General features: G+C 44.1%; 5 protein-coding genes across 7 annotated transcripts; 1 reads left to right on the top strand and 4 right to left on the bottom strand.

Annotated features, from left to right (window-relative positions):
- Window positions 1–905: 905 nt before the first annotated feature.
- Window positions 906–3,880, bottom strand: dnajc5gb (DnaJ (Hsp40) homolog, subfamily C, member 5 gamma b). Of its 2 annotated transcripts, XM_068751556.1 has the most exons (6): window positions 3,744–3,880; window positions 3,382–3,511; window positions 3,093–3,306; window positions 2,781–2,931; window positions 2,544–2,609; window positions 906–1,866 (listed from the first exon to the last, which is right to left on the bottom strand). In XM_068751556.1, exons 2-6 carry the CDS (start codon window positions 3,492–3,494, stop codon window positions 1,808–1,810), a joined length of 603 nt encoding a protein of 200 aa, XP_068607657.1. In that variant the 5' UTR covers window positions 3,495–3,511; window positions 3,744–3,880; the 3' UTR covers window positions 906–1,807. The 2 variants fall into 2 exon arrangements, with proteins under 2 accessions (XP_068607657.1, XP_068607658.1); XM_068751557.1 differs by lacking the exon at window positions 2,544–2,609.
- A 1,374-nt stretch (window positions 3,881–5,254) lies between these two features.
- cenpo (centromere protein O) lies at window positions 5,255–6,839 on the bottom strand. Of its 2 annotated transcripts, none has more exons than XM_068752323.1 (6): window positions 6,703–6,839; window positions 6,442–6,593; window positions 6,151–6,286; window positions 5,792–6,063; window positions 5,542–5,701; window positions 5,255–5,382 (listed from the first exon to the last, which is right to left on the bottom strand). In XM_068752323.1, exons 1-6 carry the CDS (start codon window positions 6,722–6,724, stop codon window positions 5,273–5,275), a joined length of 852 nt encoding a protein of 283 aa, XP_068608424.1. In that variant the 5' UTR covers window positions 6,725–6,839; the 3' UTR covers window positions 5,255–5,272. The 2 variants fall into 2 exon arrangements, with proteins under 2 accessions (XP_068608424.1, XP_068608425.1); XM_068752324.1 differs by having other exon boundaries at window positions 5,802–6,063; window positions 6,171–6,286.
- Window positions 6,840–8,067: 1,228 nt separating this feature from the next.
- Window positions 8,068–12,597, top strand: LOC137907399 (sodium-dependent multivitamin transporter-like). The gene is made up of 15 exons (XM_068751729.1): window positions 8,068–8,415; window positions 8,488–8,553; window positions 8,750–8,801; window positions 8,876–8,943; window positions 9,081–9,235; window positions 9,593–9,733; window positions 9,834–9,963; window positions 10,040–10,128; window positions 10,580–10,692; window positions 10,781–10,851; window positions 10,917–11,003; window positions 11,279–11,451; window positions 11,532–11,638; window positions 11,732–11,838; window positions 12,115–12,597. Exons 1-15 carry the CDS (start codon window positions 8,068–8,070, stop codon window positions 12,229–12,231), a joined length of 1,824 nt encoding a protein of 607 aa, XP_068607830.1. The 3' UTR covers window positions 12,232–12,597.
- Window positions 12,598–13,052: 455 nt separating this feature from the next.
- Window positions 13,053–14,372, bottom strand: LOC137908009 (ankyrin repeat domain-containing protein 66). The gene is given in 3 exon segments (XM_068752372.1): window positions 13,053–13,215; window positions 13,338–13,566; window positions 14,234–14,372. Coding segments are annotated over 3 exon segments (531 nt in total).
- A 652-nt stretch (window positions 14,373–15,024) lies between these two features.
- si:ch211-189e2.3 (tudor domain-containing 6) lies at window positions 15,025–18,789 on the bottom strand. Its single transcript, XM_068752132.1, has 2 exons — window positions 17,502–18,789; window positions 15,025–17,210 (listed from the first exon to the last, which is right to left on the bottom strand). Exons 1-2 carry the CDS (start codon window positions 18,787–18,789, stop codon window positions 15,025–15,027), a joined length of 3,474 nt encoding a protein of 1,157 aa, XP_068608233.1.
- Window positions 18,790–19,773: the final 984 nt, after the last annotated feature.

Here is a 19,773-nt window from a genome sequence, read left to right as displayed (position 1 = left end):
AAAGCGTCGAGGAAAGTTCTCCGTCCGACCTTAGAACTTTCGCTTTGATGAACTATATTGTCACTGATGTTGAAAGCTGGCATCAAAGAAAAATGATTTCATGTTGGATCAAATGTGGGTGAAACCCCACGGTTCCAGTCTTCCCAACAGGTTTTTGCTTTCCTTTGAGTCCAGCGAAGTTTCTTCACTTTTCTGCAGTGTTGCAGAAAAACCGGCTTAATCCAGGTCTCCGGGAGGCGGGACACGTCCCAAAGCTTTGTCGCCTGTCATCGTGATCAAGTCTGTGATTTATTGACATGAAATCTTTACCATGTTACTGCAACAGACTGAATAAATATTTTCTCAAGGAATGTGTGCAAACATTTTTCTAATGAGACGCCTCTATAGCTGCAGAGCTGCAGGAAGCCTTTGCTGGAGCAACATTCACTAAACTGCTTAGACTGAAACGTTGGAGGTGAAGAAGCCTCGTCCTGCACTCGCCTCTTCATCGCTCCACTTGGACTGTGATTCTGAGCGTTGTTGCCTCCGTCAGGATTGTCTGTGTATCAGTGTCTTCATCTGTGGACACAAATACAGGAATTCTCCAAGCTGTCTCGCGTGGAAGTTTAATGGAGGTCAGTCCATACAGAGTAGACCCCAGATTAATCCAGGTCCTGCTGTGAGATCACCTGCAGCCAGGTGCGCAGAGGAAAGAGTCATGTTGAGGCTCCATGTGTGAGCGCCCTGAGGAACACCTGCAGATATGGGCGATGCTCAGAGCCGCAAACAGTCAATACAAATGATCGTACAGCACAACGCTGCGTTTACCCTCCATCGGCATCCTGAAAACGTCCTTTGTGAACCTTGAGATCGGAGGACAGGAGCAAATGGCAGCCGTTTAAAACTACGACACAACTTCCAGTATCACCCATTTTTATTTGGTCAGACAAATCATGATCAATTTGGCAACATTAAAGATGTGCAACTAGAATAAAATACAGGAATGTCAAGATGGAACGAAATGTACAGCTTCTCTTATGACATAAAAAAAATTAAAACCTGAGGAAGAAAGAATGAAGTAGAATAATAAAACCAAAACGTTCATTCGTAATTCACTCAAAATATACAAAACTGGCACAAAGATTTTGCACATAAACTATTTCATTATGTACAATAGAGGGTTTCACACATTGATGCCGATATCAATCATCACAGAAACTCCACAGATATGTTCATGGATCTCAAAAAAAAGAAAGGAAAAATAAAGCAGAAAATTTAAGACTCAATCACCCAAAATTTGCTAGTTTATACATCAATAATATAAAATGTGTCAGAATCACCCATCGCTCCCAAAACGCTGAAGAATCGTGCTCATTCGCCTCCAAAATATTTGACATTTGAGAAAGGTGAACTGATATGTGACTGTTTAGCGTGACAAAGTGGAATAATCAGAGAAAAAAAGAGCCACTAAAACGACATTAAAACATTTCTGAATCAAAGTCACGTTCTCAGATCATCGTGGCGGGTTTACGAACTTGAGAAACTAAAGTGCACATGAAAAATATTTATTTCTGAGGTATGATCTGCTTGGCTTTGTCTCTGCAGTTCAGATACCGGCCGAAATTTAAAAAGAAAAGATATGGCACGAGGGGGGAGGGGGGGGGGGGTATGGCACAGATATAATTGAACAAACAGATTTCTGCCAAACAGATTTAAACCCAGAATTTATCCCCGTTTTCAGCCGACGCCGATCGATGGATCCGACGATGATGGGTTTTATGAGGCGGTCCGGATGCTGCAGGACTCCGCCCACCGGCTCCCGTCTGGATCAGGGCCCTGAGGTGCCGTTAGTCGACTGAGGCTGAATCACAATCGGCGCACTCTCACCTACAGGTGTGGAAAAACAAGCTCTAATTGAGTTTTTATACTTTCATTTGTTTCCAAGCAAAAGCACCAAAAGAGTCGTTTGTTTGGAGAAAAGCGAATTTCAATGATCTCAAATGAATCGTTAGTGATTTCCATTTGTGATCGTTTCCTCAGCGACGTTCTCACCCGTGCCTTTTTTTGTTTTACCTCTGAGTTCAACTGTATTCCACTCATTGCTCTGATGACGTCACACAGATGAGAAAACATTTCAGCGCTGTTTGTTTGTTAGTCAGCAGAACTGTAAAAGCTTCTCAGCAGTTTTCTTAGAGCTTTAGAGCTCTTGCCTTTAGAATGGAGAAGAGGCAATAAGATTCTGAGGCAAATCCACATTAAGATCCAGATCCGGGAGACTTTCTGGAGCCAAGGCGGAACTTAGTAAAAAGCATGAGGCCAGGAAAGCGTTCATTAAATTCTGATGCAGGTTCATTCCATTTTAACAGAGACAAGCATAAGCGAAGAGAAGTATTAGTCACCGCTCTGTAGATTCTGTGCAGCCTGCAGGTATAAGTACAGGTAAAAACACTAATGCATGAAGATACAGGCCATGCCGGCATTGGAAGCTGCCGATACATGAACAGGGAAGCGCTGCATCAAGTTCTGCCAGGTTAGCCAATCAGCTGAGGGCAGGTGAACTTTACCTGGAGGAGAGACAACTTCTCCCGGAGTGCTGCTAGGACTCGGTTGAATAATTATTACATGGTCTCCTGTTGTGAAACAAACATTTAACACCAAGCAAACAAATACGGCGACTTTCCTTTTCATTATCTCCAAACTTCCCCTCAAAACAAAGACCTGCTGATAAAACTCAAACCAGAGACGATAAATAGGCAAGCAGCTCGTTTCTGTACGGGCCGAAGAGAATCCGATCCGCTCACCTGCGTCCTGTTGTCTGATCTCTGCCTCCAGGTCGTCGGGGTCGATGTAAGCAAACTCCTCTTCCTCGGAAGATGCACACTTCCCGCAGCAGCAGCAGCAGCAGAAGCAGCAGCAGCAGCAGGTGACGATGCTGCAGCACACCAGCAGAGTCTGGGCAGGGGGGGGGAAAGCAATGAGAGAACCCCACCCCCCCTCAAAATTAACATGCATTTAAACGACATTTTACAGAACTTCAAGCTCAAATGCTGAAAGAAATATCGAGAGTGCAAACTAAAATACATTTCCATTTTTGCACGTCAGCCGTCTCTCACCTTGAACCAACACTTGGACATCAGGAAGTAGTATTTGGCGCCCTCTTCCCCGAACTGCTCGGCGGCGTAGAGGCCCATGGAGCCGTACTCGTCGTAGATCTTCCGTTTGTTCTCATCGCTGAGGATCGAGTTGGCGTTGTTGATCTCCTTGAATTTCTCAGCAGCTTCTGGGCTGTCTGGGTTCTTATCGGGGTGATGCCTCAACGCCTGCTTCCTGGAAACAAGTCAGTCATTTTTGTTATTGGGTCAGGTTCACAAATGAAATCAATAATAATGATCCTCGACACACCTGTACGCCTTCTTTATCTCCTCGGGAGACGCTCCTCTCTCCAGGCCCAGGACTTTGTACAGGCTGTCTCCTGCTTTCGACATCTTCCGCTGAGGTCCGCTCTGCTCCTCCATGTTTCAGGATCTGAAAGCTGTGACGTAAATAAAGCAGAGATCACAATAAGGATGAAGCAAGTCATTCGAAAAGTTCTGACATCTCTCGTTATCGATACTATAACCGTCCCTGAAGCCCATTAGTAAAGAACTTTATAAAAGGACACATGTTTAAGTCAAATATTCAACGGAACTCGAGTCTCGCCTCACTGCTAACTAACTTGGCTAACTTCAGCGGGATACGTGAGAAGAAAGCTCAATTTTACGCACTGGATGAATCAAAATGGTTGTTTCTGGTCGATTCATAGAGTCCGGAATATGTCCACTAACTGTATCAAAGAGTTCCACGTGAATCCAGGTCGGTAAGGGGGTTCTAATCGTTACATTTGTCGTTTCGTGAACCGCACACAAACTTCAGAGCCGCAGGAGAGAAGCAGGAAGTGAAAATCAGGAAGTTGACGTGTGACGTCACGGGTCGATTTGAAACGCGCTCGACTGCGTGTCAGATACGCAGGAAATAAAATGTAAACGTGTAAAAAGTATTGCGAATCACTATAGAGTGGCCAAATTATTTTAAAGTAAAGTAAATAATTAATATTTAAATTAATAATAATTATTATTATTATTAATAAACAAAGGATTTACTGAGATGCGTAGTGGATCGAAAAAAAAAAGTAAGGAAATATTTAGTTTCAGGTGCTCTTTATTTGCTCAACTCAAATGTCTTTATGAAAAATGTGCGTTGGAATTAAACATTTATATGTATATTCTTTTTAAGTTCATAAACATAGCTCTATTTTATTTATTATACAAAAATTATTATAATCAAAACATTTCATGACAGACAACAAAATCAACGCCTCAAAAAGTAAAGCTTCATACAGACTGACAGAACACAATGAACAACAATTCAGTCCAATTTGTTCAGCTGTTACAGGATATTACGTTACAGCCATAGCAGCAAACAAACCTGGATAACAGAACTCTCCAGGGACACCGATCAGGTAAGACAATGACATCGTCTATGTTACAAAAGAAAAAAACAACTAAATTAAGGAAAGAAATTCGCCTCTGAAACACACATTTCTGCTTGCAGTCTCCATGGATCAAAGTTACAGAAGTTCTGACGTGCTACAAAGAAATCTAAGAGTGCTGAACCAGAAGGTGGAAAGGGACCTCCAGCAGAAACTCGACCTGTTGGACAAACAGTACAGGTACGCCCTGAAGATGCTTCATCAGAGAGCAGACTCTCTGCTAAAAGAACAGAGAAGAGTCGTGATGGTCAAAGTCTGTGAGCCCAAAGCGATCGTCAGCATCGCTATGAAAGAAATCGGAGAACAGTCGCACTTCAGAGGGATCCAAACATCCAATGGCAGAAGATTTTACTCCGGCGTATCCCAGCACCACAACAGGGGATCTGACCACAGTCGATCCATATCAGCACCCGTGAGACACAGAGGCAACATCCAGAGCAGCGTTTCTCTCATGCAGATGAAAGAAATCGCAAAAATTGACTCAATATCAGAAAAGGAGCTCCGTCGACAACAGCAGAGAGCCCGGGAGGAGCTGGAGAGGCTGCGCCAGCTTCAGAGGGAAGCTTTACACGAGAGGGTGGCAGCCTTTGTGGAAAAACTCAAGGACAAAAGACGCATGGGTCCCTCCGTAAAGGAACCGGAAAGGTGACATTCTGTTAGAACCAGCTAGAGGCTTACCCGGCTGTGTTTCAGTAGGAAAACAATGACAGTGCACATGTTTTACAATAAAATGTAAAACATTTATTGATTTATTTTCTGAAGAAATCACACAATAATCTTCATCTTCTTCATGGTTATCAAAACCTGGTGCACAGGAGTCTCCATCAGGAGCCCATGGACTTTCTTCCACGATGAAGAATCAAGAAGAGATTCGTCTGCAAAAAAAACAAACAAAAACAAACAAAAAAAAAAACATTTTGTTCAGTTCCGGTGTTGACAGCTGTCCTGAGCGATTTGGCCACAAGTCGATCAAACAAAAACCTGCGTCTACGTCAGAGTAATGTAGCCAGAGGAGCAACGTCAGAAACTCCTACCCTCCGACTCCACGCGGACTCCTGTGGGTAGACATCTGGCGTGGTCGGTGTAGTCCAGCGAGCAGAGGACAGCTTTCTTCCCCGCAGGCGCGGCGAATATCATCACCAGTTTGGAGCACAACATGTTACTCTCCGCCACTTCCACAGACGGGTGGAGTTCCTACCGACGAGGGGGAGGGGGAGCGCGCTGGTTGGAAATGTCGCACGCATTGAATAGATTTTGTGTAATAAAAAAAAAACACGACGGCACCTTCACGAACTTCAGCTGTTGCTTGCGTCCGACGAAGGCGTTCAGATGTCGCCCGAGGAGGTCCAGAAAGGCCCTCGGGTCCGTCCGAAGGCCGCTCCGTTCCTCCAGGCTCTTCAGGGGAATGAACGGGGGGACGTTGTGACGAGCGATCCTCAGCGTGGGCTTCAGGTCTATCTCCAGGTTGTAGGTCTCCAACAAAACGCCCTGGTAGCAGGTCGGCAGAGAAACGCACAGCCCTTGGCCTTGATGAGTCGTCACGAGGTCGTACCGGCCTGGTGACGTCAGAGCGTTTGAACGGCGTTACAAACTGCGCGCGGGCGATCGCGTGCACAATCGGCAAAGCAACACGCTTCGAGTACCAATGAGGCGATGAGCGTACAGAAGGTCTTTCAGCTGTTCGTGTCTGGCCATCAGCCGCAGGAGCTCGGAGTTCTCAGAGTCTTCGTCCATGTCCTCCTCTTCTTCGTCCATTACGGACCTTATTTTCTGCAGCTTCTGTGAAACCGACAAACACAAGCGCTGCTAGTTAGCGACAGAGTTCTTATTTTATATATACTCATGTCATCATTCGTAATGCTTTATGTTCTTCATCTTTACAACCTCCTCCTCCGCCATAAATGTTTATTGGTTCACCATGACGTCACCCCCACCTTGTACGTCTCTATCTCGGCCTTCAGGCGATCTCTCTGGGCAGTCAGCGCCTTCACTTTGGCCCTCAGTCCGCTCACGCTGCTCCGTTGCTCGGGTTGAACTTCACGGCTTCTGGCTTTAGCTTCCAGCAGAGTCAGATGGCCGATGACGCCTGCGGGAGACCACGTAGCAATTAGCATCTTAGCTAACGGTGCACCACAACAACCTCCTTTATTAGCTAGCTAGCAGTGAGGAAGCTACGTAGCAACAGTTCTGCTCACCTTTCGCAGACGCCGCCTCCATGTTTCGCACGTATTTGTCCTTATTTTCTAATATTTTCTCCGTGTTTTCTACGGAAACTCCTCAGCGAAAAGATGCTACAAGCTTTTCGGAATTTGGCGGCTCCTGCGTCATCACGCACAGCCCCGCCCACCCGCTCGAACCCGGAAGGAGATTCAGAATACTTTGCGATCACATTGGCACGGATGGTTTTAACCTGTAAGGGAATGTTTATTTAATGCCGATTAAGCTAAAAATAATAATACATAAAACCACGTAATTACAAATCTAATAGTGGACGAACTTGTTATATTAATTAATTCATCTTTGTTTCAATAAAGACACGTAGCGTTCTGGAACGCGTGCCAGTAAACAAACAGCATGGCGACGCTGACTGCGAGCCGCACAGATATCAAGTGAGTAAAAGGTGAGGCTGCCTCAGTTTGTGCATCCTCCTCATATAGTAGGGATCGATCGATCGATCGATATCCAGCATGTTAACACATATCGGCCGATAAGATCTTAAAACTGTTTTATTTTGGGCTCTTGTCTGACTACGATATCTCTCCAGCATTGTCCCAACCGGAACATCATCTGATTGGTTGCACGCAGAGCCATCGCGCGGACAAAACAGCCAATCAGCACTGAAACCGTACATGCGAGGCGCTCATGACGCAAAGTTTTGCGCGTGAAGAAACTCTGGAGAGCACGAATATGTTTGGAAGGTAAGTTAAGGCAGCAGACTCTATTATAATTGTAGTAAACATCGCATTCCTGTACAACTTACAACTACTATTTGGTTTGTTGCTGTCCCATTTGGTTGCTTTTGGGGTTTCTAGGAAGGAATTAGTAGATTTATAGAAAAGAAAACAGAAAGTAGTATCCAAACTCAGGGTCACGTCTCTGTCCCCGTATTTTTTATCTTTATTTTTCTTGGAATCGCAACAAGCAGCCTCAGAGGTAGTACGGGCAGGAGATGCCGGTCTAGCAGGTCCTCTAGTCTAGTCCCCCATTTCTAAAGCAGTATCGGTATCTTAGAATCAACACAAGCATGGAATGTAAACATTCTGTGTGACCTCTGAAGTGTATGACGTTATTATGTGGCAGTTCCGCTCTGTTATCAACAGCAGTGGGCTGTTATCTGTTACCGACAGCAGTGAGGAGTTCACCTTCTCTGTTGGATGAGGGTCAGGAAGGTGTATTTTCCCCTCACACGTATTTATTCGCTGTATTTGTCTTCAGGTTTTGCTGGACTCTCCTGCCCGGTGGGTGCAGAAGCAGATGAAGATTTCTTCCACCCGTCTGACAGTGTGATTTGCAGGAGAACAAAAAAAACTCTCTCCACCTGCAGCAGAGACTCGAAGAAGATGGATCCATCCCAGCAGAAGCACTTTGCAGCCGCAGACTATGTGGTGTTTGCGCTCCTGCTGGCCGCCTCCTTAGCCATCGGGTTGTACCACGCCCTGTCGGGAGGCCGTCAGCGGACCACGAGGGAGTTCTTGATGGCAGACAGGAGCATGACTTGTCTTCCTGTTTCGCTTTCGCTCGTTGCTTCGTTCCAGTCTGCTGTGGCAATCATAGGCGTACCGGCCGAAATCTACACTCACGGGACGCAGTACTGGTTCATAGGCTGCGCCTACATTCTGGGCCTCCTCATTCCGACTCATGTTTTCATTCCAGTGTTTTACCGCCTTCAGCTCTCCAGTGTCTACCAGGTAACAGGGAGCAGTTTAGTCTCCAGGTTTGAAATGAAGTTCTAATGGTTCCCTCGCTGCTTTGTTTCACAGTACCTTGAAATGCGCTTCAGCAAGCCCGTGCGCGTTTGTGGGACGGTGACCTTCATCTTTCAGATGGTGGGTGTAACACTTCACCAAACTCCCAATTCGATTCCAGTGTCTAAAGTCGGGGTATCTGCAGCTTCCTGCACCGATCTGATGACGGGGCTCTTTCTCCACAAATGTCTAATTTATGGCAAAACATATATGGAACTAATTGATCTTTTTTTGTTGTTGTGCTATTGCCCATAAATTGTCTTTTACTCTGTGACAGGTCATCTATATGGGAGTTTGTGTATACACGCCTGCATTTGCACTAAATAAAGGTATGAAAAGTTCCTATATTTGACTCTGGATGGATGATTCCTGCGGTTTAACGACTTTCTTTATTGCCTTTCAGTTACTGGATTTGAGTTGTGGGGAGTCGTGCTGGCCACTGGACTAGTTTGCACATTATACACAACACTGGTGAGTGGGTGGGCCGGCCAAAGTGATCGAATGTTTTGGCGTTAAAGTAAAGCTTAAATGTAAACAGAAGTGCAGCGTTTTGAACGAAGGCCTGTAATCGTAAGCATTGTGTGAATTCCTGAATCTTCTCTTGACAGGGGGGGTTGAAGGCCGTCATCTGGACAGACGTGTTCCAGACTCTGGTGATGTTTGCAGGACAGCTGGCTGTCATTGTGGTGGGCGTGCAGCAGAGTGGAGGGACGTCTGAGGTCTGGAGGAAAGTCTGGGAAGGAAAACGCATCGCTGCTCTGGAGTGAGTCCGAGAACGTAACGGCATTTATTCATTTATTAAGTGGGACGCATCTGCAGGGAGCACGTTTCATGGAGATTAGAGTCTCTCAGGTGAGGTATGGAAACCTTTGCGTTGTAATACTCACATTTCACCTTCCTCAGGATGTCATTCCAAATGTAATGGCCCATACTCATGGGATCATGGGAGTTGTGGTCTTTGGTTAAACAGCCACTGTTACTGTGCTGATGAATCTGACCTCCGTGAGTGGAGGTAAATGATTCCAGTTTTACTCCCTGGGTGTGGGAGTACTTGTACGTATTTATTACATTTTATTTTGCAGTGATTGTATTTATTTCTTGTTTTCTGTGCTGCGTTCAGCCTAAACCCAGATCCTACGGAGAGACACACCTTCTGGACTCTGGGCGTTGGTGGCATCTTCCTCATGCTGTCCTTGTACGGCGTGAACCAGGCGCAGGTCCAAAGATATCTCAGCTCGCGCACCGAGAAAGAAGCCATCAGGTGCTCAAGATGTTGTTCATCGTTTTGTTTTCAACAAGATCGTAAAACATTTTAGCGCGCAGAAAGCAAACGCAGACCACACATCATAAGTTGTGTGCAGGTCCTGCTACATGGTGTTTCCATGCCTGCAGCTGGCGCTGGCTCTGAGCTGCGTGATGGGATTGGTCATGTTTGCGCGCTACTGTGGAGAGGATCACTCCCACAAGCTGGGCGCCTCTTCAAGCGATGCGGCGAGTTTAAAGTTCAAGCGTTTTATTCTGGCATCAAAGAGTTCACAGTAAAAATGAGAGTGACATTTTTCTACAGATGGTGATATACTTTGTGATGGATATGCTGCAAGGACTTCCCGGACTGCCTGGACTGTTTATCGCATGTTTGTTCAGTGCGGCTCTCAGGTTGGACACTTCCCTCAGTCGCATTATGTTCAATCTGTGTGTCACGTATCACCACTAGGTGTCGCTATTGAGTCCTTAAACTGGGGTGGAGCACAAGTTTTCACATTTAAATATATTTTTTTTTCCATAAAGCAATGTAAAAGTCCTTGATCTTAGATAAATAAAGTATTGAATTTGTATTGCAGTAACTTGAATGGAGCGGATTAAAAGTAAACTGAGTACTATGGTAGTATGTACGGTACTCTACGTATTGCAGCATATCCTGCACCAAGTCGTCATCCCCAAATGAGCGCAGGTCACCTCAAGGGCTCTCGAGTCAAATTCATACATCTCCTTCGATCCATACATCAAAACCTTTGTGGAAGAGTATCAACAAAGGCAGTTTTGGACTGTTAGTTTGTGTACTGAATGATGTCGTTAATGGTGCATGCGTTCCTCTCGTCCTTTGCAGCACCATCTCTTCTGCGTTTAACTCTTTGGCCACTGTGACAATGGAAGACATCGTTAAACCCTATTTCCCTGTCATGACGGAGAAGAGAGCGACCCTGCTGTCCAAAACCTTAGGTTGTCTCCCTGAGGCTTAACATTCAGCGTTCGATACGGAGCCGTGTGACATCGACATGATTTTTTTAGCTTGTGTCTCCTCCATTAGCGATGTCATACGGGCTGCTGTGTCTGGCCATGGCCTACCTCACTCACCTCCTGGGCGATTCCATTCTACAGGTGAGCTGTTTGATAAATAACAACCATCACGTCTGGCTTTATTTTCACGTATGTTTGAACTGCAGGTGGCTTTGAAAATCTTCGGGGTGGTCGGCGGTCCTATTCTTGGTTTGTTTTGTCTTGGGATATTCTTCCCGTCGGCCAACAGCACCGTAAGTGGCGTCACCAGCGAGACCTGTCATGAAGTTGCCTCTGGTTATGGTTTTCAGCCATGATTGTGGTTGCTTGATTAGTTTTTCCAGTATGTTTACACACACGACAAACCCATAGAATTTAACACGGTTCAGGAAAGACAGCGTCGAGTTATTCTGTGGCTCCATATAAAGGGAGTTTCTGAGAACGACAGAACTGATTTCTGCAAAATGTCTTGGAGGGATGGGTCAGGCAAACATGTGGAGCATTCAAAGTGTTTTTCTGTGGTCACCAGGGGGCCGTGACGGGTCTGGGGGCTGGTCTGGCTCTGGCTTTCTGGGTTGGCATTGGCAGCATAATCACTCGAACTTCCAGCCCGAGTCCGCTGCCACACGGTTGCAGAAGCAGCCTACTGTCGGCCAACACAACCGGTAGCATTCAGAACGCACTCAGCGACGCCACTCTGAGGTGCCGGGAACAGTGACGTGACGACTTTAGACTTGAAAGCACTCATTTCACACGTTATTTGACCTCTCTTTTCTCTTTAGCCGACTGTCTGGACTGCAGAGATTTTATTCCCTGTCCTACATGTGGTACAGCGGCTTCAGCTGCGTCGCCGTCGTTCTGATAGGCCTGGTCATCAGCTTTCTGACGGGTAGCTAGTTCTTACATGTCCACTTGTGCCCCAGAATGTTTCATTTCAAGCTTTAAAATGCTAAATAAAAGAAAAAAATCAAATGTGTTTTAGGTCCAATGAAAGAAGAAGAGGTGACCCCAGGCACAACCTACCCATTGATGAGGAAGCTGCATTATTTTATACCTGAATGTCTCAAAAACAAGCTCTGCTGCCCAACTGTAAGTAAAATCAAGCATTTAATTAAAGGCCAACTCAAATCTTGCTAAGTCAAGTTAGTCCAGCACCTTGGTCAAGACTAGTCGCACCTGTAGCTTGAGTTGGTAAAACATAATAAACATTATACCTGTACAAGCAGCAGTATTGGCACAGTGCGGTCAAAAAGGTAAGGATGGAGATGGAGGAATGGGTTTTAGTCTTCTGCCACGTTTTGTTTGCGGAGGATCACGTTTGGGTCCTGAGGAGGAGTTCAAGCTCATTTATTATTGTCTTTTTAGGGCTTCCAACAACCAAAACGAGCCTCGCAGCACAAAGGAATGAACGGCTCGGCCTTCCCAACAGGAGACGGACCTGAGACGCACACTTCTATGGTGGAGTGGGAAACGGTCATTTGATTTCCTGTTGAAACATCTCGACACAATGCCTTGGAACGAAGGAATTGTCTTTATCGATCAACTTCATACAGTAACACAACTTTTATTTGCATATGTTTGTCATCTCATGCTGTTTACGTCAAGATTTTCATGTGCAAATTGACTTGTTTTTGTAAAAAAGAAAGAAAAAAATGTTGTGAACAAATATATTTACCTCAGATTGAGAAATAAATTTCCCATGGATCGACAGAATGCACTATTTATGAGGATCATTTTTTAACTTTTACATTCTATTAAATTTTCTACTTTATTTTGGTGTTTTCTGTAAAACTATTTATAATAAGTCACAGTTGGTGAAATATATCTATAAAACCATCCCAGTGAGTTGAATAGAAAAACATTATGAATCTGTAATGGAATGTTATGTATTTTTTTCAACACATTTCTGCTTAGTAATTTAATAAAGCATATGTGGGTTTACTATTTCTTTTCACAATGTTTAATTTATTTAACAAGGGTATATCTCTTTGCACAAGCACTATAAGACATACAGACAGCACAGCAGAGTGACAGAACAAAATCACTGGTGCAGCTTTGTCACAAGGGAATCCAGTCTAGACATCATTCCTTAACCCTCGACCAACTTTAAAGAGGGAAATATTAGCAAGTTTTACCCTTGAAGCCACAGAAGCACAAAGACTTCCTTCTGATTCTACTGCTTTTGCAGGAACAAAGTTCAAGCCGAGTTCTTAATGTAAATGTAGCTCGATATATGTAACATGAATGTCAAATGTAGTTTAAATGATACTGCATCTTACATGTTTTTTTAATTGTCCTAATGCTCAGTTCAAAGTCAGCGTGAGTCGGGCCTACGTCTGAGAGTCGCTTTTAGAGTCCATGTTTTCCTTCTCTTTGGTCATTTCTGCCCACTCCTCGTCCGACTCGTCCAGTGAAGTCCCTTTTTCTGCTGCCATCTTGCGGTAGGCCTGGCACTCAATTTCTGCTCTGAAACACACAGTTTACTTGTTAAACGAATATATAAAGGTTGAACATTTTAAATATGATCTGACACAGAAATTACAATTTTACAAAATGCCATAAGTGGAAAAATGTCCTTCGTGTCACACTTTTTAAGGAACTGGAAACAGTCCTGGTGTCCGTATATTTCAGCTATTCGTGCTGGTTTGTCGCCACAGCAGTCCTCCTTATCCAGAGGAGCATGGCAGGAGTGCAGCAGCCTCAACACAGCCAGCCGGCCAGACTCTGCAGCAAAGTGTGCAGCGGTCCATCCATGCTCCGTCCGCAGACAGGCCCTGGCTCCATGCTCAATGAGGAGCCGGACTGTTTCCGTATGACCTGTGGAAAAGATGGGGGGAAAACTGTCAAAAGCTTTCACAAAATGAGAAATATTTAAAAAATAAAGTCACAAAGGAATGAAAACAGCTCAAGCTTGGCCAATCATTTAATCATACGGTCATTTTAAGGTGTCTCAAAATGACTTATACAATCTTGCATCACATTTCCATACACACGCATTTGAGAAGAGGACAAAAAAAAGTATTTACTACTGTAACACGCTCGTGTTTCTGCCTTCTACGGTGTGGTATCGCTTCTGCCCTGCTGCTCACATTAAACTGGATGACGTGTCGGGTTGTAACTCAAGAAGCTGATCTCAAGACAAGTTGTAACCTCTCATCCAAAATTTATCATTAAAAAAAAAAAAACTTTGAGCAAATGAATCCTCTAAATGTATGCTTCTGATGCTGTACTTCAGTAAAACAAGTTTAAACTACAGAAGAATGTAGTTGTGTGTTCAATTCAATTCTGAGCATTTGAAAAGCACACATCTTAATTATCCTTCATTCCCACCATAGTCATGTGGAGATATTTTTAAATGGATAGGCTGACTGATCATTAAATTAGAATAGTTTGTTCAATATTAAACTCACTTTAGTATATTTATTACCAATAAAAGGAGGTTATATATTCACCACCTGAAGGTGTGCTGGCCTTTTTCTCCTACCTTTCTCCGCTGCCCAGTGAAGAGGCGTCTTGAAGCTCCAGTCCACGTCTCGGTGGTTCGGATTGCATTGATTTTTTACCAGAATTTCCTCGACTTGATCGAAATCACCCGCTGCTGCAGCCTGGTGCAATTCTGTCATGTTGTCACGTCGGTGCTAGGAGACGAAGACGGAGCCGATGGCCAACCTTTTTTTTTTTTTTTTTAAAGCTTTATTCGTGTCGTCATTCTTTTTTCATTTGCGTAAAAAAATAAAATAAACCTTTTGGAGCAATTTAATATATACTGAAATGAGTGAAAATATAATCTTGATGGAAGATTTTAAATACATACAATTAAAATCACATCTCATACAGCCATGCGAGCATTATATCATCTTTATTGACAAATTATCCACATTACAAGCTTCATTTCATTTAGTTGGCAAACTTACATGGTAAAATTTGAAACAAGACAAACGCACAATTTCTAATCAGAGTTCAACACGGTTCTGCCCCAGCTTGATTTGCACACGGCCATGTATCCATGTCCACAACTGCAGGAAAAATACAAATAATAATTAGATCACAAACATAACATTTAAAAGTCCTCTTATTCTTTTAGTTTTCAAAACAGAAAACTTCACATATTACATCAAATTAGTTTTTTTTTTTGCTTTGATTTTTATTTACAAGAAAGGGGTTAATTCTCGTCAAGGTGGCCAAATCAGCAATAAAGAAAAAAATAATTCACCCAGTATAAAGGGTTTGCTCACCTGATTTCAGACTTTCCTCCAAGCCGTGGCCTTGTTCAAGTTATTTCCAATATTTCTCCATCAATGTATTCAAGATTTCACCCTCACACTCGATTTCAACTGAATACTGAGGAACTCCAACATCTGAATTGTGTGCTGAACCCGTGTTGATCACTGTCAGACTGAGAGGTTTGTCAACCAGTAGATTGTAGAAGTCATCGTAAACTTTGTCATCCCAGCAGCCCTGGGACTCATCAAATCCATTCAAAGAGCACAAAAAGGCTTGGGAAGCTATATCCAGCAGGCTCTGAGGCAGTGGTCTCACATGCTCGATGTCAACAGCAGACTCATTTCCATAATCAATAAACACTACATTGAACAAGTTGTCAGTTCTGCTCATTACTAGAGCTCGATACCACTGGCTGTCAGAGGAAAACATAGCAAGGCATGAGCTGCCAGGATCAAGCGTCTCTGGGAATGTTGAGTCCTGCTGGGCTTGTCCTGCCTCCTGAGCAAGCCTTGAGACTTTTTCGAGTACGTCTGCGTTGTCATACTGACACCAGAAGAAATGGGGACCCACAATACAAGAAGCGTAAAGCACCTCCTTTTTCCTTTTGGACATGTTTGGGTTGTCGTCCTCGCAAGTGCTCCCGTTTCTTTCAGAAAATCTTAGAGTTGTCTTGTTGAACTCTGTTTCTTCGCTCTGGAGTGATTTCTCTGCGGGGATTTCAATCAAAAGATTTTCTTTGGCAGCTGGTTTCCAGTACTTCAGCATTGCATCATTTACAACTCCATTTTCACACTCTATTTGGACTGCATATTCAGGAGCCATGATCTTTGAACTTTCTTTCATATCCAGCACTTTTACTCTCAGTGGTTTATCAATCAATAGAGCATAGATCTCATCATAACTGTTCTCATCCCAGGAGCCCTTGCATTCATCAAACCCATTCAAAGAACACAAAAATGCCTGAGGAGCCACGCTGAGAAGACACTGAGGTAGCGGTTTCACATTCTTGATGTCAACATCAGACTCATTTCCATAGTCAATAAAAAAAACATGGATTATATCATCAGCTATCTGAATAACCTGAGCTCGATACCACTGGTCGTCATCGGAAAAAAGCGCAAGACATGGACTGCCAGGAGCCAAAGTCTTTGTGAATAGCATATCCGGTCTTGCTTGTCCAACCTCTTGAGAAAGTGTCGACACCATGTCCAGATCCTTGGTGTTGCTGTACTGACACCAAAAGTATTGCGGACCAACAATGCAGGAAGCATAAACTTCCTCTGCCTTGTTTAGAGAAATGTTTGGCGTCTTGTACGTGCAGGTTTTCACATTTCCCTCGCGGCAAGGAAAGGAAATGTCCAACACTTCTGAATAACTGCAAGCACCATCTATGAAAGTCTCGGGCAACTCGCGTCCTTCCTCAGGGATGACATCCAGTTTTCTTCCCTCATCCAGAGTCTTTTCATATTTCATGAACTCATCTTGTGAACTGATCTTCAGCTCAGCTCCAGCTGACACTCTGCTGCCGCTGTTGATATTTTGTTCTGCCGTCTTCATTGCCACCAATGTATTCACAACCTCTTGCATCAAGCCGTCCTCATTTGGAATGTTAGCACATTCGGAGCTGCTCGGGTGCAGTCGTTTAGACTCCCCAACAAAACTCGTAATTCTTTCACGCACCATCTCCCTGATTTTCACATTTACGTTTAGCGTTCCGTCCAGTAGTTCAACAAATAGCTTTCCTTCTTCCCCTTTTGCAACCACAGAAATGGTAAAACTATTTCCAATAGCATGTCGGTTAAACCACTGGTTGACCTCTGGTGGCACCTCTTCAGGTACATTGAACAGTCCAAGTTGAACAGCTTGCACAGGAATAGACCTCGCAAGACTTGCTTCGGTTGGAATGGGGCAAATATCAGAGTCTTTCACAACGAGGGCATGACCATAGTCCACAAAATGCACCAGACGTTTTGTAGACTTTTCAACTACTTGACCTCTATGCCATTTATTGTCAGTGTACTTAGAAAAGCAAATGCTATCGAGTCCAAGAGGGTGATCGGTGTGTTGTGGCTGGCCAGTGAATTGAGTAACATTCGCTATAACGCTTTCAAATAAATCTGAATTCTTGTCCAAGTGGCAGCAAAAATGATGGACATTCTCTGAACAGGTTATGGATACCTTTTCTCTTCCACCCACCTCAATGTTGAATCCGGAGTACCTGAATGCATCTGATGGGGCTTGAGGAGGGCTTGGCACACATCGCTGAGCTTCTGGCGCAGAGATGTCCGTTGTTTGATGCTCACTGCTCTGTACTAATTGGTCTGGAACATTTAAACCATCTTTAGCATCAAGATAATGGACAACAGACATGGTCACATGGTCTATCCTGTCAGTGATTGCTTGGTTTGTTGGGCTTGGCAAAGTTTCCTCAAATAATCCAACATCTGAGTTGGCTTTGCTTTGTTCGTTCCTGCATTGCTTGGTCCAATGTGAATGGAGAAATGAGGAAATGGAGCCATTGGAAGTACTTGAATCGCTTTCATTCGACGAGTATGGAAGTCCTTCCCGCTCCATAAAACAACTGTTTATGCACACAGCACTATCTGCATACAGAGTCACAGCATAGACATCTCGAGTTGTATCGTAGCGGTTAAAGCTTGCAACAACAGTACGATGCTGGAGTAGCGATTTCAAGTAATTAGTCTGGTCTGCAGTCCAAACTGCTCCTGTATCTTTCAGCCCATCCAGAGAACAGCGATATGTGACAACTGGCATTCGCAGGAATTTTCCATCCAGCGCTTTGATGTCTCCAGCTTGGACCAATTCAGTTCTTCCTTCATCCACATGCAGGACTTCTACAGCACCGTCGGAGGTAATGTTTTGCTTCAGCAACGAGCGATGCCACCTGCCGTTCACGCTTTTAGCAGCACATGGAACCCCAGGGGTCTGCGGCGGCGGCGGCCCTGCAAAATCTGAGCGCTCTTCATAATGCTGCTGGATCTGTGCCGATAACACCTTCAAGGCCTTGGAAAAAATTAAGATCTTACAAAAAATATTTAGCGGATTATTTATCTCTGCAACAACAACAGTGTCGAGAGCGTCTGTCAAAAGTTCCGGGTAAAAGTACCCGTGACATTCCTCCAGCATGCAACCACTAGTCAGGTTACAATCACGCGGCTTGGGGTACGGCTCTAAATCCTCTCCTTTGGGTAATCGCAGACATTTCAATACAAGCGTTTTAAACTCGTCTCCCGATATCTTCTTTGCCAATCCACGTTTGCAAATGTGCCTGGAAACAACTGGTATATCCAGGAGAATGACCCGGTCTGGCATCAGTACTTGTTGAACCAGCCCCTTGCACTTATTGCCAGGCAGCGAGTTTAAGAACCTTGCAGCCCTTTCAGGCCAGTTGTTTTCCAGAGAGACGACGTTTGCAAGGATACACATTTCAATTTCAGGAGGGAATAGAAAAACGTCACGCTGGCCCCATGCTAAGGCGTCACCCCTGGTGATATGGAGCCTTCCCTGGTCAATGAGAAAAACATTGTAACTTTCATTTTGAATGGACACAATCCGAGTTCTGTGCCACGTGTCAATGATGCGGACCAGACAAAGGTCCTCTGGTTTGCCTTCTGATCCATTAAACTTCCTTCCAGGACTCTGAATGTCTTTTCTCATCTGCTCATAAACATGCTTCCTTCCATCATCCAGGTTTACCCAGAATTCCACAAGACCATAATTGGGCTTTGGGCTAACCCTTGTGATGAGAATCGGTAATTCTGCTCCCGTAGTAGGAAGGCCAGGAATTGAGCACATTGTGAAGTTCAGAGGCTATACAACACACCTGCAAAGCAAAAAAATTAGATGCATTAATATCAGACAAATAGCCTTTTAAAATATTTCTATAAAACACTGAAAGGAAATGTTTCAAAAGTATAGGAATTTACATTTAACAATTGGTATTGTTAAATCTCGATGATTTATGTACAAAGGACTTTCAACGGAATCAAGACCGCAAGGGCTTTTTTGAAATGCTCCTCTTAGACAGGATGTTTGACTGTATTTGTACTGTAACACATGCTACTGTTTGACTGTACTTGTACTCCAACATTCCATCCAATAAATATATTCATCACCATCACAGCTCTTTCAGGGGATTCACTTTTCAGTTGCAGGTGTGTGTGTGTGTGTGTGTGTGGGGGGGGGGGGGGGGGGGGGGGTCCCATGCTGAAACTTCACCTATGGTGATTTGGGGCTCAATTAAGAAAACACTGGAAATTTCATTTTAAATGGACACAATTCGAGCTCTGTGATTGGAGAGTCAAGATGGACGGTATCCAACAAATACCTTGTGTTACTCGTATGTGAATATGTGCAGCCTGCCATGCCAGAGACAGGCGAGAAAGGGAACGGGTTTTTCCAGAGGAAATGTTTGTTCCATCCTTGATGTGTTGCCATTTGAATTATTTCCAAATAAAAAAATGCAGATACATTTGACGCACAACAGGATGTGCGTCATAAAAAATGTTGCCTTCAGGTTACAGTATGCTAAAAAGTAATTTGTGTTATTTGAACAAGATGGACTGTTGGGCCTCGACTCGATGCACTTTTCAGGTTATGAATCTGAACTGCCAACCAAGGAAGAATCAAATATTTACAGATTAAATCTAATTTTCCGCTTTCATACTATAATTAAAGAAATCCGTCTGCCGCTTGAGCAAATCCTCCACACTGTAAATAATAAAAATGAGACGGGAGTCACTTTTGCCTCCGGCGTCCTTGTGGAAACTCCAAATTACG

The sequence above is a fragment of the Brachionichthys hirsutus genome, chromosome 18, assembly GCF_040956055.1.
Source record: "Brachionichthys hirsutus isolate HB-005 chromosome 18, CSIRO-AGI_Bhir_v1, whole genome shotgun sequence".
Classification (NCBI taxonomy): Eukaryota; Metazoa; Chordata; class Actinopteri; order Lophiiformes; family Brachionichthyidae; genus Brachionichthys; species Brachionichthys hirsutus.
Note: the sequence above shows the minus strand (reverse complement) of the source record. Positions and strands in the feature narration are given on the sequence as shown.

Coding starts and splice junctions, on each gene's coding strand:
- cenpo (XM_068752323.1), bottom strand. CDS start 6,724: ATGGAGGCGGCGTCTGCGAAAG. Junction 6,594..6,702: donor GGAGGCGGCGTCTGCGAAAG/GTGAGCAGAACT, acceptor GGTCTCCCGCAG/GCGTCATCGGCCATCTGACT. Junction 6,064..6,150: donor GTACGCTCATCGCCTCATTG/GTACTCGAAGCG, acceptor TGACGTCACCAG/GCCGGTACGACCTCGTGACG.
- dnajc5gb (XM_068751556.1), bottom strand. CDS start 3,494: ATGGAGGAGCAGAGCGGACCTCAGCGGAAGATGTCGAAAGCAGGAGAC. Junction 2,610..2,780: donor GATCAGACAACAGGACGCAG/GTGAGCGGATCG, acceptor GTTTCACAACAG/GAGACCATGTAATAATTATT. Junction 1,867..2,543: donor AGAAGTTGTCTCTCCTCCAG/GTAAAGTTCACC, acceptor CCACACCTGTAG/GTGAGAGTGCGCCGATTGTG.
- LOC137907399 (XM_068751729.1), top strand. CDS start 8,068: ATGGATCCATCCCAGCAGAAGCACTTTGCAGCCGCAGACTATGTGGTG. Junction 8,416..8,487: donor AGCTCTCCAGTGTCTACCAG/GTAACAGGGAGC, acceptor TTTGTTTCACAG/TACCTTGAAATGCGCTTCAG. Junction 8,944..9,080: donor GCACATTATACACAACACTG/GTGAGTGGGTGG, acceptor TTCTCTTGACAG/GGGGGGTTGAAGGCCGTCAT.
- si:ch211-189e2.3 (XM_068752132.1), bottom strand. CDS start 18,789: ATGTGCTCAATTCCTGGCCTTCCTACTACGGGAGCAGAATTACCGATT. Junction 17,211..17,501: donor GTCGAATGAAAGCGATTCAA/GTACTTCCAATG, acceptor GCCCTCCTCAAG/CCCCATCAGATGCATTCAGG.